The sequence below is a fragment of the Rutilus rutilus genome (genome assembly GCF_951802725.1).
Source record: "Rutilus rutilus genome assembly, chromosome: 1".
NCBI lineage: Eukaryota > Metazoa > Chordata > Actinopteri > Cypriniformes > Leuciscidae > Rutilus > Rutilus rutilus.
Genome location: NC_140209.1, coordinates 17,267,621 through 17,284,458, shown reverse-complemented (window position 1 = coordinate 17,284,458; position 16,838 = coordinate 17,267,621). Strand labels below are relative to the sequence as shown.

At 36.3% G+C, this 16,838-nt stretch overlaps 2 protein-coding genes across 2 annotated transcripts in view; one reads left to right on the top strand and one right to left on the bottom strand.

Annotated features, from left to right (window-relative positions):
• Positions 1–16,634, bottom strand: part of LOC311291519 (uncharacterized protein) — a gene marked incomplete at its 5' end in the record, with an annotated part of 27,599 nt that extends 10,965 nt beyond the window's left edge. The window contains 4 exons of the mRNA XM_084410566.1: positions 7,877–8,002; positions 9,258–9,614; positions 9,712–10,026; positions 16,574–16,634. Of these exons, the coding sequence (XP_084266692.1) occupies positions 7,911–8,002; positions 9,258–9,614; positions 9,712–10,026; positions 16,574–16,634 (825 nt within the window). The 3' untranslated portion in view covers positions 7,877–7,910. The remainder of the gene's footprint in view (positions 1–7,876; positions 8,003–9,257; positions 9,615–9,711; positions 10,027–16,573) is intronic.
• LOC311291374 (uncharacterized protein) overlaps positions 1–16,838 on the top strand; it is a 668,579-nt gene that overhangs the window by 182,733 nt on the left and 469,008 nt on the right. The gene's annotated exons all lie outside the window — the stretch shown is intronic.

Genomic DNA, 16,838 nt, shown 5'->3' with positions numbered 1-16,838 from the left:
GAGGGAGAGAGGGAGAGGGAGAGGGAGAGGGAGAGGGAGAGGGAGAGGGAGAGGGAGAGAGGGAGAGGGAGAGGGAGAGGGAGAGGGAGAGGGGGAGAGGGAGAGGGAGAGGGAGAGGGAGAGAGGGAGAGGGAGAGGGAGAGGGAGAGGGAGAGGGAGAGGGAGAGGGAGAGGGGGAGAGGGAGAGGGAGAGGGAGAGGGAGAGAGGGAGAGGGAGAGGGAGAGGGAGAGGGAGAGGGAGAGGGAGAGGGAGAGAGGGAGAGGGAGAGGGAGAGGGAGAGAGGGAGAGGGAGAGAGGGAGAGAGGGAGAGGGAGAGAGGGAGAGGGAGAGCATCATTTGAGGATGATTTAGTGTAATTAAATACAGAATAGCCCCACGATTGTCCTCTTTCAGACATTGTCTTCTGTGATTATAAACAATAAAATCAAAATGTTTTTTTTGCACATAAACCACATGTGAGAAATTAGCAAAAATAACCTTGTCATGTAAAACATGTGTAATACCTTTTAGTTGCTGATGGTGTTTCTTCCCTGAAGCTTGGTCCCTCACCTTTCGAACAGTCACTCTTCACAGACACAGAGCTGGACACAGGTGAGCCTGATCTTACACTAATATATGAGAGAGAGAGAGAGAGAGAGAGAGAGAGAGAGAGAGAGAGAGAGAGAGAGAGAGAGAGAGAGAGAGAGAGAGAGAGAGAGAGAGAGAGAGACTTGACTTGAACAACTCTTTATTCACTAAAGATTAGTACAAAACTTTTTTTCTAAATATTGCCAAACAACAATTTGGCCTCATCACATATAACATATGTACATTAACCTAAAAAAAAAAAAAAAAAAAAAAAAACCTAAAAAAACAACAACATGTACATTCACAAAAAAATAAGATACAATAAAAAAAATACAATAAATAAATACATAAATAAAATTACAAATTTACGAATAAAATTTCCTCTTGGTCAACCACACACAACACTCCTGCCTGTCCCCAAAACTCATTGAAAGCAACCACATTTTTTGTTAATTTAAAAAAAGCAAATTCTGCTTTAATCCTTGCAGATACAAAAGCCTTTAAAATAAGTTCAGGTTCAGTTGTCCCGCTGACTTTCCGCTTATTTTTCCTTGTAATCCATATTGCCAGCTTTGTTTCACCAATTAAAAAATTGATTAAGGAAATTCTTTTTTTATCTGTTGCAACATATTTTGGGCCAAATATAAATATATTTTCATCCATATCTTCCCCAAGTGCTCCAAGCCAACTCTTTAAAATCTGAAACAAACCATTTAGTCTAGAACAATCTAAAAATAGATGCTTCAAAGTTTCTTCATGACCACAAAAGATACATTCCTTCCCCACACTGGGGTCAACACGTGTCAAGTATCTATTAGTTGCAATTGCCGAATGCACAATCCTCCACTGAAGGTCTGCAGTGCGTTTTTCTATAGGTGATTTATATAAAGACCTCCAACATCTCCTAGGAGAAGAGCCCTGGCCAATCACCTCCAACCACTTTGATTCTTTACATTCCTTCAGCTCAGATTGATGAGAGACTTTCACACATGAAACATACAAGGCTTTCTTTGAAACGTCTTCAAACAAATTTAGTTCAGGTATACAGAAAACAAGAAGTGATTCCTTCACAGGCTTTTCATCTATTATCATTGAAATCTGAAGTTTTGGAAAACTTTCTCTCATTTCATCCTCTAGTTCACCACCACGATTTCTTTGTCTGTAGATAGAAGGAAGAACTGAAAGAATTTCCTTCATTACTTTATCCATAAATCTCACAGATTTAATGCCCGTCAAACTGCACAGTTCTTGGGGACTTTTCCACTCATTTCCATTCTTTAGATCAGACAAACATGTGCATTCTGCTCTCACCATTAATGTTTGCAAACTTCTCATTTTCAACACATTTGCTTGTATTAGGGGATTGTTAAAGAGTGGTTCATTTTTTATCCAACCTTCAAGGTTTGGATCTCTCCTCACTTGAAAGACAGAATTCCACACTTTCAAAACTGATTTATAAAACGGAGAAGAATCAGTCCATTCCATATCTTTCAAACTGATTAAAAACAAATTAAAATCATATTTAAACCATCAATTCATACCACGTAATAAGGAACAAGCTGTATCAGCCCAACAGATTTTTTCAGAGTACAGCAACTTCTGTGCAGTCTGGAGCCTGAAAGCCTTGATTCTGCTTTTTATATCTATTAGGCCTTGTCCACCTTCACTGACTGGTAAATATAAAATAGCAGATTTTACCCAGTGCTGACCGGACCAAAAGAATCATTTATTTTCTTTTGCAATAAATGAACTACTTCATCAGGTGGATTCAACACATTTAGTTTGTGCCAAAGAGCTGAAGCAGCCAAATTATTTGCCACCAAGACTCTCCCTCTGAAAGATAACTGAGGCAGGATCCATTTCCACCGTGACAAACGGTCACACATCTTATCATACATTCCTTCCCAGTTCTTCTGAATATAGTTGTCAGTACCCTAAATAAATACCCAATATTTTCAAACCTTCTTTACCCCATTTCACACCTCCTGGTAAAACTGGTGGCTCTTCTTCAGACCAATTCCCTAAAATAAAACTTTCACTTTTTTCCCAGTTTACCTTTGCTAATGAGGCATTTTCGTACTTCCTTAAAACTTCTTCTAAAACAGACACATCTCTTTTACTTTTGATAAACACGGTAACGTCATCAGCATAGGCAGAAAACTTAGGTTTAACTTTTTGTTCTTTAGCAGGCCATCTAAATTTATCCCCAATTGAACAAAGCAAAGGTTCGATGGCTAAAGAATATAACATCCCTGACAAAGGGCAACCTTGTCGAATCCCTCTACGTACTGACACTGGTTGACTTAGCCCTCCTCCAACCTTCAACATTGTGGAAACATCAGAATACAACAGTTTGATCCATGAAAATAAAAAGATCACCAAAACCAAACGCTTTAAGGGAACTAAACAAATAAAAGTGACTGACTCGATCAAATGCCTTCTCTTGATCAATTGCAAATATTCCAATATTGTCACCATTCCCTTTTGCAATATCAATGATATCACGAACAAGAAAAATGTTATCCATTATGGTTCTGTTAGGAATACAATAACTTTGATACTCATTTACTATATGTTCTAAATACAATTTCAATCTATTTGAAAGACATTTCGCTAAGATTTTATAGTCAGTACACAAAATTGCCACTGGTCTCCAGTTCTTCAAAAGACCAAGATCACCTTTCTTTGGTAACAAAGACAAAACGGCTCTTTACAGCTTGTTGGTAACTCTTTTTTCTTATAAGATGATTTAAAAACATCAAACAAATCATCTTTTAATAAGTACCAAAACTGTTTATAAAATTTCGGCTGGAAGTCCATCAATTCCCGGTGCGCGTCCATTAGATAGCTGATTAACAGCCTTTGTTACTTCATCAATGTCCATTTCAACCTCCAGTTGATTCCTCTGTGTATCAGTCAACTTTGGTAAATCTTTAAAAAGGTCCTCCATACAGCCAATGTCACATGGACCATCCGAAAAAAGTTATGTATAGAAATCAATAGCCATTGTCCTCATTTCTTTAGGATTAGTTGTCACAGTTCCATCTGATTTCTTTAGATGTAGCATTGACTTCCGCGCTCCTTCCCGTTTCTCAAAACTAAAAAAGAAAGAACTTGGTGCATCCATCTCTCTCAGAGAGAGGAAACGAGCTCTTATTAAAGCTCCCTTTGCCCGCTCATGAAAAAGTGAGGACAAGGCTTTCTTTTTTTTCATTCAGTCTTTCAGTTGCTTCACCATTTTGGTTAATTAGACTTCTTTCAATTAATTTTATTTCATCTTCCAGTTCCATAACAGTTTTTTTAAAACAATGACTTGCATTAGCTGTATAATTTTGACAAAAAATCCTAATATGCGCTTTTCCCACATCCCACCAATGCACAACATCATCAAAATCAGTCTTTCGCTCTCTCCATTTTGCCCAAAATAAATGAAATTTTTCACAAAAGAAGGCATCCTGCAACAATTTTACATTAAAATGCCAATAATAGCTATGACCTCTTGTCTTTTGTAAATTAAAAACAATCATACATAAATGATGATCTGAAAAACCACTGGGGTAAATACAGGCCTTCAAAATTCTATTACACCAGTCTTTATTAATATAAAAACGATCTAACCTGGCAAAGCTGATGTGGTCACTTCTTGAAGACTTGGACCAAGTATATTGCTTTTCTACCGGATGCTGTAATCTCCAAACATCACATAAATCAAAATTGCTTATTATTTTATTTAAACACGTAGCAGAAAGAGGGCATGGTTCTTCTCCATTTCTGTCTAATTTAAAATCTGATGTACAATTCCAGTCACCACCCAAAACTAGACAAGCATTTTTATCATAACTCCCCATTATACTTTGACAATTCTTAAAAACCTTTATCCTTTCTGCACCATTATTGGGTGCATAGACATTAACAAAGACAAAAGAAAATCCCAACAACTTAGCATGAACAGCCAGAACTCGACCCTTCTCTATCTCATCACTTGATTCAAAAATTACGTCAATTCTCTTCGAGAACAAGATAGCAACACCACCCGTCGTATTAGTGCCATGACTTAGGAAAAGATGGCCTCCCCACCACTTTTTCCATTCTATCTCATTAGCTATGTCACTATGTGTCTCTTGTAAGAAAATTATATCCATATCCTTATTTTCAATATATTCATTCAACACTGCTCTTCTTCTACCATCCCTTCCTCCATTAATATTAATTGTTCCTATCTTAATACTTCCCATCAGAAGAAAAGAAAGATCAAGAAAGAAAAAAAGAAGGGTTAGCAAAGAAAAAAACAGAGAAAACACCCCAAGTGATTTAATCATTAAGGAGTTGTTATACCTTTTTCAAGGGCCATTTTTCTTCTCAATTTAGTTACAATTTTTTTCAATCTAAATCGTTTCCTTCTACTCAATTCCTCATAAGTGGCTGTCTGTTGAATTTTCAAAACTGATTGCAAAAAAATTTTTGCATCAGGAAAAAATTCACTTATCTCTATTGTTTTGCCAAAAGTCGCGTCCAGGAAATCACTAACCTCATTTACAGTATACAATTGATCTTCACTAATTTGAGAAAGAATTTCCGATGTCTCTGAAAACCTATCATCATCTTCCGTGTCATCTTGCTCCTCTGCATCAGTTAACTGGGACAAACAAATCTGTCCAGTATTTTGTGGGTCATTTTTGACAACCTTTGATAACTTAGAACGAAGACTCTCTTCGTCTTCGTTATCGCCATCATTACCATCTACACATGGATTTTCTCTCTTTTCAGCACGAACCAAACTACCAGTTGAATTTCTGTTTTGATTACTCCTCCCTTCACCTGCATTTTCATCTTTATTTTTTCCATCAACTGTTGTTTTATTTGGATCTTCACTGAACTCTACCATTTCACCAATCTGCACACTAGAAATGACTTCATTATCATTTACATTATTTTCTGGCTGCGTTTTGTTATGTGGACAAGCGATCTTTTTATGTCCAACGTCTCCGCATTCGAAACATTTCAAATTTCCGGTACTCGCGTAAATCATATACGATTTACCCTCATGTTTGATTCGGAAAGAAATATCAAGTGTTTGTTGATCAAGAAACATAAACACCTGACGCCGAAACGACAGCACATGTTTCAATGCTTCATTCCTACACCTCAACGGAATCATTTTCACTTCACTGGCCATTTTTCCAAACCTCAACAATTCTTTTTCAATGTCACGATTCAATATAAAGGGGGGCACATTAGAAATCGTAACTCTAACAGATTGCGATACAAGCGGTGACACAACAGTAAACGCTCCATTTACCCAAACGCCAGATTCAATTAGTTTACTCACCAAGTTTTCATCTTTAAGGAAAATCACCACTGCTTTGTTCATCCTTGACGCTGAAATTATATTCCCGTATCCAATTTGTTCACCTACAGCGACAAGCACGTCTTCTACATTTGAATCCGCGTCGGGTACACACCTGACTCCATGGCGAAGCGAGACCGAGGCTACACCCCCACTCGGGTGAGCCTCCATCTCAGGCCTCCGCCACGAAGTCAAAAAACTTTCGAAAACCGAAGCGTAATAATACTCGAATGCAAGTAAATCAAATTATACACAAAACAAAAGAAAACATAAAGGAAAAATAGATAAATAAAAACAAAATAAATAAAGTAACTAGAAAAATAGAAGAAAAAAACCCAAGTCGCTCTTCTCACCCGTTTATTGCTCCCATAACCCAAACCCCCAGCATGCAAAGCAAGAGAGAGAGAGAGAGAGAGAGAGAGAGAGAGAGAGAGAGAGAGAGAGAGAGAGAGAGAGAGAGAGAGAGAACGCGCGCGACCGGGGCGCTCTCTCTCTCTCCGCTGTCGCAAAACCTCAACTGTGCGCATGCGCCAGTGGAACCAGACGATAGGCTTAAATGTTTCCTGGCTTGACTTTTAAAAGCAGATGATTGGCTTACCAGCGGGAGGGGCGGGACATGTGCATACAACCGCCATCTTTGCCGTTACGGGTTTTCCTTATATAGTTGTATTGAGGATTAAGGAAGTGGCATGTCTCTTATATAAATTGTCTCTGGCGTGACGCATCACACCTGCTGTGCGTGTTGTACTATTCTGTAGCTTAAGTGCAACATGGAGCTTGAAGAAGCAAAGAAAAAAATTAAACAGGAGAATTAACCCTCTGGGGTCCTTCGTTTAACAGTCACACTCAGGACCTTCGGGTCCAAATGGACCCGGAGGGCGGGATTAATATATATATATATAAAAAATCATTTTTTTTTTTTTTACTTGTTTTTTATAATATTTTTTCTTTTTTATCTTTTTTGGTGTTTTGAGATAATTTTATGATTTTAATTAATATTTATTCAATAATTATGACCCATTTTTTCCCATTGAATATAATAGACATTTTTATATATATATATATATATATATATATATATATATATATTTTTTTTTTTATTAAAAAAATGTGTGTGTGTGTGTGTTTTTTTTTTGTACTCTTGATGTTTTAGAGATTCACCCCTTCACCGTTGAGTCCTTTTTTTCTGCATCCTGGCTGATTTGTAGACTGTATGCACAAAACAATTCTGTGTTTTCATATTTTTGACAATTTCCCATTCATTTCCTATGGGGGTCATTTTTGACCAAAGAGCAGAAGTGTGACGTGCTTGGATCATGACCCCAATATTTTTTGTGTGTTCACATACCTAATACCATAAAAGTCACCAAGTTTCGGAAAATTCCGATGAAGCTGTGATTTTTAAAAATTCAAAACAGATTTTTGTAATCTGAATTTATTAGTGTGTATGTGTATAAAAGTGTGTTTGTGTGTGTGTGTGTGTGTGTGGATGTGTCTGTTTTGCACTCTTGATGTTTTATAGATTAACCCCTTCACTGTTGTGTGCTTTTTTTCTGGATCGTGGCTGATTTGTAGATTGTACGCACAAAAAAACTCTGCATTTTCACATTTTTGCCAATTTCCCATTCATTTCCTATGGCTGAGTGTGACTATTTTTTTTACAACCACTTAGACTATTCAAATCCTGTCCCCAATTTTTTTGGGTGTTCATATACCAAGTACCAACAAAGTCACCAAATCTCAGACCATTCCAATGAAGCTATGATTTTTAACATTTTTTTATTTAAACGCTTCGGGTCCATTTGGACCCGAAGGACCCCAGAGGGTTAACTTTGAGCAAGTTCAAAATCGGAGGTATGGAAACATTTTAAACTAGTCGTGGGTGACAACATATGAGTTGGCTTTGTCTCGTGCATTAAATGTGGCACGCTGCTCGCCTATGACAACACGGAAAGTGTAACCCAGAGAGGATTCAGAAACTGATTCTAGAAAACTCTATGAGTCGGTCAAATGAAGATGATGTTCATACACACCTGGATTCGGAGAGTTTGCTGTGTTGTCTGGAGTAAGTGCTGTTGATGTTACAACTATTAAAAACAAAATGGAAATAGATATATGTCATATTTTAATGCATGAACACAATGTCAAGGCATTCATTTTACAAACTGCTATATGTTTAATAAATCAAGTGTGTTTTGCTAGTTTCAGCCCGACAGTTTTCATTTTCACGTCCTGCGAAACGTTGTTTAAATAGCAAATGTATGTGTGCACACTCTGCTATTACACACTCTGCTTATTACACACACTCTGCTTATTACACACACTCTGCTTATTACACACACAGGGACATGCAGCAGCACACAAACATGCCAAATGTGAAAAATAAAAGGATTACAATGTAAAAGATTATTATTGTGTACATAAAGATATTGTGAATCCGCGGCATGTCTCGTAGATTGTCCCTTTAACCACACACACACACACACACACACAGAGGGTTCTCAAGTCTCACGCATTGGTCGTGAGACACACGCAATTCAACCAGTTCACACGCTCACACGCCACACCGTGTATTTCTCACGCTGAAAAGGCAATGCCAAATAAGTTGTCCTGCAAGCTTTATATATAATGTTGTATACGAGGCTCGCTGGACCTCTAGGTTGAAAAATTGTCAATGCAAGTGATAATAATAATTTTCTGGTCCCGTTTGAATTGTGCCATGAATGTGAACATATGTTGTCTGTGAATTTTTTATATAGGCTAATCTTTCATGTTACGAGTTTGACAGTATATGGTAAATGTTTATAATTATTTTTGCATCAGACAACAGAAAGTATAAATCATTTGTTTCAAAATCATAAGTCATAAACTCACTGACAAATCTGACTAAAGAGCTTTTTATGATGATAATATGTGTGATGATAAAGCAGTCTGTGAGAGCCAGTGCAAACCACTGAAGCGAGAGACCGATGATGTGTGACAGTGATCATGTGATCATGAACCTTGTGTAGAAGCTGCTGCTGGAAATTATAAGGCTTTTAAATGCAGTTTATGACTTACTGATGACCACTAATATTTTACAATTGCCAAACGTATGAACGTAATTCCCAATATTGACCTCCCTCATGGGTCATACATGAAATATTGCATAAATCAGAAGAGTCTATTTTAGCCTAGTATGACACATAGGAGGTCAATATTGGGAATTATAAGGATTTTAAATGCAGTTTATGACTTTGACCACTAATATTTTACAATTGCCAAACGTATGAAGCCATCAGGAAGAGTAGAGCCAGTGTGTGAAAGTTTTGACAAATCTGTCATAAAAGAGTGTTTTCTCACCTGAATACTTGACAGTGTATCTGACTGAGGTCTTGACTTGATTTCTGTGAGTAAGCCGACATCTCCACTCTCTGTTGTTATCTTCATTCAGGAGTGTTGTAGTCAGATTGATGATGATACAGTGATATTGATCTGATGATGATAATATCTGATATCTGGAGTCTGTCTTCAGATCAACACCAGCCTGATTCACCCACAACAGCTCAACTCCCTCAGAACGAACCAGATCATCACAGGAGAATCCAGTATATGAATACAACTGACAGGAGAGAGTCACAGAGCGGCCTGGACTGATCTCAGTCTGTGAGGATGAAGATGATGATGATGATGATGATGATGATGATGGAGACACTGAAACTGAACACAAGACACAAATCACAGACTCTTCAATCATCATCTGAGTTTAAAGGGAGAATCTGCCCTTTTTAAATTGACCACATAATCATAAACTTACCATGAAGAACATGCAGATAAACACGTGCATCAGATCCTTGTTGTCTGTAATTCACATATTGTCTGCAGCTGTATAATCCATAATCTTCTTCTATGACGTTCTTGATGTTCAGAGAGCAGTCAGACTCCAGACTCAGTCTCTCATGTCTCTCTGTGTCTTTCCTCTTTATCCCTAAAGTAATCAGTTCAACTGCTGCTGAATCTCTGCTGTAGGTCCATGTAGTTTTAGATTTGCAGTCATAAAGAGCATTATTACAGGACAGACGAGCATTTCCACCAGAACTGATGAACACATGATCCTCCACTCCACTGATACCTGAAACACAGTATATCTCAGTGATCATTATGATATTAATAAATGAAAATAATAAAACATACCAGCATAATAAGCAGAAGATTCAAATCATACAGTCTTTTTCCGGTGTTTGATAGTTAATGCATTAATGAACATTTATGGATAAACCAAATCAAACGCCTCTTTAAGAAGGAATAAGAAATACCCTGAGTTTGAAACAAATGTAAATAATGTAATATCATCATATCTTGAACTCTTGATTTCAGCTTTGTCATAAACATTACTGGACGGCACAGGATTAGTTGATCCTCCTCTTCAACCGTAGAAAATACACTAATAACTGACCTTAAAAGCTCTTTATCTGTTCTGTGTTTCTCTCTTTCCTTCAAACTCACCCTACTGTGACTTATGCACAGCTAAATACAAAATAACAATTCAAAACCCACAAAGAATATTTGTGGAACAGTTCCCAAAGGAAGGAGCAAAACTCAGGGAAGGTTTGCTGGGATCAGTAGTTCACTCTCCATCCAGACACAGTCGTGATGATACTGTACTTCTGTTCTCTGACCACACAACATCACTGAGCTGAGCTGAACACTCGTTGTGTGTTTGATAGTAAGTTTATGATCAATCATGAGCTGAGTTTGGGAAGTAGTTAACAGTGAATTTGATCATGATTAGGGCCCTCTCAAGTAAAGTCATGACAAAATAATGCATTAACAAATCATTTAATACAATATGATTAAACATGCACTAGGAGAGTGAGTGTATTTTTTTATTTTATTTTATTTTTTACATTTTTAATAATACAAATATTATATAATTTTTTTGTTTACTTCTCATCTATACATTAATGCTATGTTTTGGGAGATTTGAAGTACTTTTGTACCTATTTACTGCAAAATACCTCAGCTACCCCATTAGCATGCATATGAAATATTAACTTTTTATTACCAAAAAGAAAAGAAAAAAAACACATTAATGATGATCGAAATGAAATATGAGTTGTTTCTGGATATTGATCTCGGTGTGAGATGCATAATTCTTCATCTGCTGGTTAGAATTGTTTTTGCATGTAGTTTTTAGTTTTGCCCAAAAGTGTAATTACCGTACACTTCCAGCAGAGGCGCCATAGAGATCCATTCATTTTTTTAGATGTGACTGACTGCTCTTATAACAGCTTTTGTTATGAATATATGGGCCATTCTACAGAATTGGTGCAAACTGCTGTCCCTCATCCAATAAACACATTTGAAAAGCATTTAATTATTAAAATCTTAGATGTTTACTAAGATCCTTCAATTATCTATTGAAACCCACAATAATATTTAAGATATCAGTAAGCTTTATATATATAAAATCATCATTTATGGGCTACTTTCAATTAGGAGGTGGCTGTCCCAAACCCTAACCCCTAAATTTCAACTTGTGAAAATGATATTGAAAAAAATTTTGCAAATTTTTCCATTCTTGTTTTAAAAAAAATATTTTTGTTTTTTAAAAAAAAATGAAGTTAAAAAAAATATTTATTTTATATTTTATTTTTAAATCATGAAACTTTATCAAAAAAAAACATGTCCCGCATTTTCATGTCACTACCAAAACAGTGAATGTTGTAGTCCATTGGCTGAGACTGATTTTAACCACACTCCTACATTTTTGATCACGAAATATTCCTGTGTCCCTCTCTCTCATGTGCTATATGGTGAGTAGATTGATCCCATCATTTTGAGGTAAATGTGTTCTAAAGTCTAAAAATCTGTGTGTAACTTTTAGGAATGTCACTACCAAACTCATTTTTTCTGCTATTGAGAATTTTTTTTTGAATGTTATTCCATAAAATTTAGTTGTTATATGTGTTCAACTGTTCTGACCAGTGATTGCTAACCATGTGCTGATTAGCATCTTCGAGCTAGGCTCAAAAGTATCTAAAATTGTCACTACCAAAACAGTCACAACCGAAACATTTTCTTGAAGTTTCGGTTGTGACATTGTTTTGGTAGTGACAAAAGGGAACACATAATCCTTTATTTGGAGGAATAAACTACATTTTAGTACAGTTATGCAAATAATTACTACTGTAGTATGTTTTAGTAGTGTTTTAGTATGCAATATTCTGTTAAAATTCTGTAATGTAATGAGGTTACAATTACTTAAGGTTGCAGTCCATGATACTAGCTTAGGTGTAAGGTTGTTGTCAGTAATGTTAATTTATATGATTAACTTGACAGGGAGAATGACATAAAACACCAACATGCCTAAAAAAAATAGAAAAACTACAACAGAGAGACAGAGAGAATACAAACAAAGGTTGAGGGAAGACCCAGTGAAGTACGAGGAATACTTAAGGAAAGAAAGAGAAAGAAATAAGAAACGAAGGGAAGAAGGAAAGTTGAAGAGTATCAGTGAATTACCTGACAGGGAGCAAAGAGATGTCAGAAAAGCATGGAGGAAAAGACACAGGATGATGGTGAAAAGACAAAAAGAGGTGGAGACATTTTGCAGGGCTTCCACACCACCTAGCACTTCCAGTGAGGGTGATCAGACACCAGTACACACACACACACACACACACACACACACACACACACACACACACACACACACACACACACACACACACACACACACACACACACACACACACACAGTTCAGTGGTTCTGGAGATTTATCTGAATGTCTCATAAACAAAATGTTGAAAATGTGCAAATAAAACAAAGTGGTTCTGAGTCTACATTGTAAGTTGTTGTTTTTTTGGGAAGAAAAATCTATGAGCATACCTCTTCTCACTTGCACCTCAAGACCCAAAGTATAGAATAGCTCTAGGTGTTCTTATAAGATATTTACTGTCAGATGTGTGTCTGCTATATGTACTGACTGCATATGTGCATCATAGTTATTTATTTATATTAACATAAAATGTGGACAGTCTGATTCAGCCATGGCAAACTAATTATTGTGGTCACTACCAAAACATTACTGTCACTACCAAAAATGTGCAGTCACTACCGTAACATGGGATGTTTTGTCAAAAATAAAGTATATTGAATTATCAACTAAGATGTTATGATAGTGTTTGGTTCAATGCATATTCAAACTAATGAATCCTTAACTTTGAAATCAGTACGATAAACTTTATGCCTTCTACAAAGAAAGATTGGGTTCAAAATACAACAAATCTCATAAATCACACTTAAAATATTATTAAAATTATAATCTTTATTGATTTCACTAGTAAAAATATTTTTTAAAAATAGAAAAAATATATATTTATAAGGTAGATGTAAACAAAATCTTAATAGGTCATTATAAGCCTTCTTAATAAATTATTTAATATTGTGTTTCGGTAGTGACAAATTTGGGGAGAAGGAAAATATTCCAGCATTTTCTGAAAATACAATATGAGAATTAACTGCACAATTACTAGAAAAGCGTACCTTGGATATTATACAATTTGCATACATGCAAAATTTGTGGGAAAAAACAAAAAAAATTCAAGATGTTTCCAACTCTGACTTTGCACCAATTCTGTAGAATGGCCCATATATATATTTAAACATTTTAAAATACATTAAATCAGTGTTTTTTTGTTGTTATTTGAGGTCTTTTGAAGTGTCTTGTTTTTGCAGTAATGCCACATAAATTTGCACGATCACGTTCGTTCCACATTGTATTTGTGCTCTAGTACATTGGCGTATGGAAATGTTCAGATTTATTCTGGACTTATTGATTTTTTTTTTTTTTTTTTTTGACAAATGAAAAATAAAAAAAAACAATTTTCATTCCAAAGACATTCATTTAAAAGGTCTTGAGTGTGACTTAAAAAAAAAAAAAAAAAAAAAACACCTTCAGACCAACTGAATCAAGCCCAGTTGTTTGTGTGTGAATAGATAGATAATTTAGAAAAAGTCACAAAATCTTATTGCTCTGAGATGAAGGAAACTATTTTTTTTGAGTGTCGATTGGGTCATATTGACCCCAAAGGACAAATTAGGGTTCGGTCCTGGAGGGTTATACTGGGTCACTGTTATACTGTTATAGTTATTGAATCATCATCATCACATTGTAACATAAATTCAATGCCATTATCATTGATTTTTGGATGAAATCAAAAAAAAAAAAATTATGGGTGTTAAAGTTATGTTGATTCAGTGCAGTTAACATTGACACATTAACACTGATTTAACATTGTTTGGATGGTTGCTTGCTATCTGGGACCCTCATCAAACACAGCTAATCAATGTCTCCAGGATTACTAGAAAGCTACAGCCAGGAGAGTTTATCAGGGTTGGAGATAAACTCTGCAGGACAGCGGCCCTCCAGGACCCAGTTTGCCCATCCCTGGTTTTCTTTATGAAGCACGTCACCGTTATTGAGATTCACGCGCTGATTCTTGAGGTTTGAGTGTATCAGTGAAACAGTAGTTCAAAATGTTTAGTGTTTTTCTATATGTTTTACTCTAATCAATTATATGTAATTAATAACACACATGACAGTCTAGAAGAGATCAGCTGATCAGAGCACTACATGATGACTATATCGTTATCGTCATCATCAAGTAGATGACATCATCTGATCACATTAGTAGTGGGAATCTAGTAGTAGTAGTATATTTATCAGTGATTTTCCCCATCATAGATAACGTTTAAATTACCAACTCTTTTGGTACATTCATATGGAGAAGAACCATCATGATAGAAAAAAAAAAAAAAAATTGAATTGAAAGAAATAAGAAAGCTATAAGAAATTGAGATTGAGACCAAAAACGCAGCATGTAACTGTTAAAAAAACTGATTACACGCTTGTTTATAAGAAAGTTTGGGAATTATGAACTCATTTATGTGTCCAGCGCTGTCACATCACGTCAGGTGTCAAAAGAACGAAAGACTCAGAAGAATCAGACCCGAAGACTCATGAGATGAACTAATCATTTCTCTTTCCGGTACAGAACCCATAGGATTTTGCACATGCGCGGTCGACACAAGATGAACAAATCACTCTCTGAGATAACTCAGAAGTCCTGAGTCAAATTAAAGATTTGTTCAAAATAAACGAATCGTTCATGACCGACCCATCACTAGAACACATTTTCTTTTACTGTTCTTGCCACAACACACAGTTCCAGCAGCCAGAGAAAAACTAACATTAAAGGGTTACTCTCACCAAAATGCAACTTAGGGTCTTTTTGTTAATCTACCCGAGGCAAACTTTCATTTAAAAGCATAATTAGGATGGAAACGCCACTTTTAAGATTGACCGTATTTACATTTTCGGTCAAATTGCCTCTTGAATGGGAGTGAATGGGGCACAACCATGGGCGTTGGAAGAAGAAAAAAAGTGGGTGGGTCCTCCCCCAGAAAAATGTTACTGGAGTAAATACCATTTCATGTATTCTGGCACCTTTTAATTAAACAAGTAAACTAAACTCCACTTCACGTCGGGCGGTTCTTTGCCTCCACGTCATGCATTAAATGCACAGCTATCCGTGGATTATCCCCCTAATACTATGGTCATTTGCCAGCAATGACAACTTAAAGCTGTTATTGATGTTTGCAACGCAATATTTGACTGGTAGGGTACAACGGGCGGTTACTTTCGTCAGTTGCGGCTCATTGAGAAATATAATGTAGCGATTCAGCGGAAATGGAGTTTAATTTATTAGGGAATTCCTCAAGTGGAATGGATTTGACTGACGGCGCTCTGAAAAGCGAACAGACAAATGCGCTGAATTAGAGACGGTAAAAGTGAGTGGGTATAATATCATTGGTCTTAAAAAGTGGGTGGGTCTTGTCTATATTTTTAAAACACTAAGAAGGCTCGACACAACATGAAACTTTGCTGGAAGTATCACCAGGGGCTCTACACATGAACTCAAGCATTGAGAACAGTGTTTGTGTACACAGAGTTAACTAAAAAGAAAGGTTTTGAACAACTCACTGTAGCTCCGCCGGCATTTTGACAGTCAAAAATAGTCGATAGTTCTTAGGGCTCTCTCTCTCTCTTTACTTCCTCTTTTCTTTGTCTCTCTCTCTCTCTCTCAGGAAACATTTACATGCCTATTTTAAGTATAACTATAACCATATTTTGTCATTAAACCTTTTCAATACCAAATAATGTGCTAAACAGTTTTGATTTGGTATTGACTTTGAAGTGCTACATATTGCAATACAATATCCTCACTCTCTATAGCAACGCTCTCCCACATATTAATCTATTGTAACTGCGCTTATTTCCGTCGTTGGTATAAGTAGCAGTGGGTGGAATAGACAAGAAATGTACAGTTTTCTACCATCTTGCCGACAACTTTTCTTTAGTCATTCGGCAGTCTTGCAGCTTGAACCTCTGCAGGAAATCCACCCTTACACTCTTAATATGAAGATAATTCTTCATCATCAGATGTTTGAGTGACACTATGTCCAGTATCAGGAATAATACAGTATGATCTGTGTGTATCAATACACAACTCTGAGATCACAACGTGAATGTGTGCAAGAATAATGTGTTCAAATGAACTCTTTCCAGACTAATTCCACTAAATGTCTTTAGAGAAAATACAGATTTCTTTACCTGTGAGAAGTGAAGAGAGAATGATCAGTCCCAGCAGACACAGATCACACTTATCAGCCATTTTGTGCTTCTGTCAGTCTTTCTCTTGATTATATATAGTTACAGCTCCTCCTCTTCATTATATATAGTTACAGCTCTTCCTTTAAACATCATCAGCTCCTCCTCTAGTTAGTAACTTCCTCTAGTCATGTTTCCATCACCCTGGTTTCATAAATTCATGCGCACTGAAGTATTGCATCAGAAACGAGTGATGGAAATGGCAAAT